The 2,499-nt window shown below is 24.8% G+C and overlaps 2 protein-coding genes across 2 annotated transcripts, besides 1 other annotated feature; both read right to left on the minus strand.

Annotated features, from left to right (window-relative positions):
- Positions 1-190: part of a repeat region that runs on past the window's edge.
- A 111-nt stretch (positions 191-301) lies between these two features.
- EHI_047620 (uncharacterized protein) lies at positions 302-1,479 on the minus strand (the record flags this gene model as incomplete). Its single annotated transcript, XM_648139.2, has 2 exons — positions 302-973; positions 1,015-1,479. 2 exons carry the CDS (start codon positions 1,477-1,479, stop codon positions 302-304), a joined length of 1,137 nt encoding a protein of 378 aa, XP_653231.2.
- Positions 1,480-1,548: 69 nt separating this feature from the next.
- Positions 1,549-2,349, minus strand: EHI_047630 (uncharacterized protein; the record flags this gene model as incomplete). Its single annotated transcript, XM_001914393.1, has 1 exon — positions 1,549-2,349. One exon carries the CDS (start codon positions 2,347-2,349, stop codon positions 1,549-1,551), a length of 801 nt encoding a protein of 266 aa, XP_001914428.1.
- Positions 2,350-2,499: the final 150 nt, after the last annotated feature.

A 2,499-nucleotide genomic window follows, 5' to 3' on the forward strand; every position in this document is an offset into this window, starting at 1 on the left:
AAAAGAATTAAAATTGAAAATTATTAATATTTCAAAAACATTGTAATTAAAATATGATGGAAATCATAGAACATTATTTCTCTACCAATTATATATTTTATATGGATGCTAGTTAATATTGATTGTATTAATCTTAAAAACACAGAGTGATAGAAGATAATTCTATCAATACTTAATTAATTTGTTTTTATTTATAAAATACATATAGATATTCAAACTATCTCTTTACTTCTTTACACTATTATTCATTATTATTTATTTTATTAAACCAAAAATATATTTTAAACTATTCTTTCTTCAATTAGAGAATTAATGTGATTATTCCAATTATTATCAGGAATATGTTTATTGTCATTCTTGGTGTTCCATTGCTTAGATTTTGTGGATAAACACATACATCTTCAATACATTTATTGTTGATATAATCAAATTTATATCCTGAATCACAATAGGCTAGTACACATTTTGTACTCCATTCTCCATTATCTCCACATTCATATCCTCCATGTCCATGTTCGATATTAATTTCTTTATCACATCTACTATCTCTTTTAACTAGTCTTTTATTCTTTGGATTACATTTAGTTTTATACTTTTCTACTATTTTCTTTGTTTCTTCTGTTATTCTTTCTCTATAATAAGTACTGCTACTAACACGTATTCTTTCGTCAACAATATCTGTCAGAAATTCACTAGGAATATTTTCATTGTAATTATAATTATGTTTGTATCTTTCTAAAAGACTTATTTTAAGACTATATCCATATTGTTTTAAAATATTATCTTCATCTATATCATTAACATTAATAGCATTACTTGATGTTAATCCAACTTCAAATTCTTTATCTTCACCATATATGTCACCACCATATCCTACAATAATAGCACTTCCCCATTCTTTTAATCCTTTTGTTATTGTAGAACAACCAGAGTAACAAAGAGGATCTGTATAAATTTTATTTCTGTTGGTTTTCTTGGTTTTCTCATTAATTTCATTGGTTTGAATTTCATAACTGAAGGTTGTGAAACTTTATGTTCAACGTCATCATACTTAATATTATTTGGATTTGTATACCATTCTCCAAGTACTTCTGGACTTACATAACTTTCTCTTACTTTACATATGTGTGGGTCATCTAAAATATTTCCATATTCTCTTTTCATTACACTTTCTGTAAAATTTGATATTCTCCCAGAAACAATCATATCAACATCATCATATGGTGATAATATCTTTTCTATCCACTGTGAATAAATTATATTTTCTTCTTCATTCGTTGAGAATACTACTTGAATTGGATAATCATTAGAATCAAATAAATCAATACATTTTGAAATTGTTTCTTCATATGATTTTATATAACTACTTTCAGGATTAAATGAAAAAATTTCAAGTTTATTAATATTACTTGAAGAAGAACAATATACACTATCATCCTTTGAAGCATAATATTGGTTTATTCCTTCTTCTCTTTTCATTCTTTTAATCATTTCATTTTCGGGTTTTATTTCTTCTAATGTTATCCTTGGCTCAAATCTTTGTTTAAATTACTTCACTTGAAGTGATCTTTTCATTGTTATACTCGATAGTGGTAGCTTTAATATAGAATATGTAACACTTACACTTTCTTCATTTTCCCATATAATAGTTATTGGTGTATTTAAATATTCTTTTGTTAATGGTATTTCTTCTAATATGGCAAAAACAAATGTTGAACATGCTTTTTCAAATTGTGCATGTGGAGAGTTAAATCCTATGTATTTCTTTCCAAATTTCCGAATAATATCAAATGGATCTTCTCCATTAATTGTTTTAACTGCTACATTTTCATTATTAATCACTTCTTGTGGAACATCAACAGAAATACCACCAGTCGTGCTTCTTTGATGTAAATGCATTTTCTTATCATCATTAATATATATTGAAAATGGAAGGAAACTGCCTAATACCTTTAGGATTAAATTTGGTTTATAAACAGTATAATCCATACCAAAACTTAAATGAGAATCTCTTGTTGAAACAATAAAGTTTTTAATTTGAGAATAGAAATCATACATACTTGTTGTTTGTGTGTTTATTTTATTTAATTCTGCATCAATATCAATTTTATTATAATAATCATCTGAGAATGCTGGTTGTGGTGGATTCTTTAATATATCTTTAAAAACATATGATTCTAAATAATATTTTAATCCATTAATAATATCACTGTTTTCTTTTTCTGTTGTTTTAATTGATTCAATACATTCAAATGCACTATCAACTGTATCTATTTCATACCCTTGTTTATAGTCATTACATTGTTTTGATAATGAAAATCCAATGAACAGTAAAATTAAAATGTTCATATTTAATGAATATATCTTTCTAAGTTCATGTTTAAATATTCATTTGTCTTTATTTCCATTAGTTCCATTAATTCATAAAACGTCATCACTAAATGTTTGTGATTCAATAAAAATTACAATTATATTACAAACTTCAACTTATTATTCTTT

This window comes from Entamoeba histolytica, genomic scaffold (genome assembly GCF_000208925.1).
Source record: "Entamoeba histolytica HM-1:IMSS scf_1104750517033 genomic scaffold, whole genome shotgun sequence".
NCBI lineage: Eukaryota > Evosea > Mastigamoebida > Endamoebidae > Entamoeba > Entamoeba histolytica.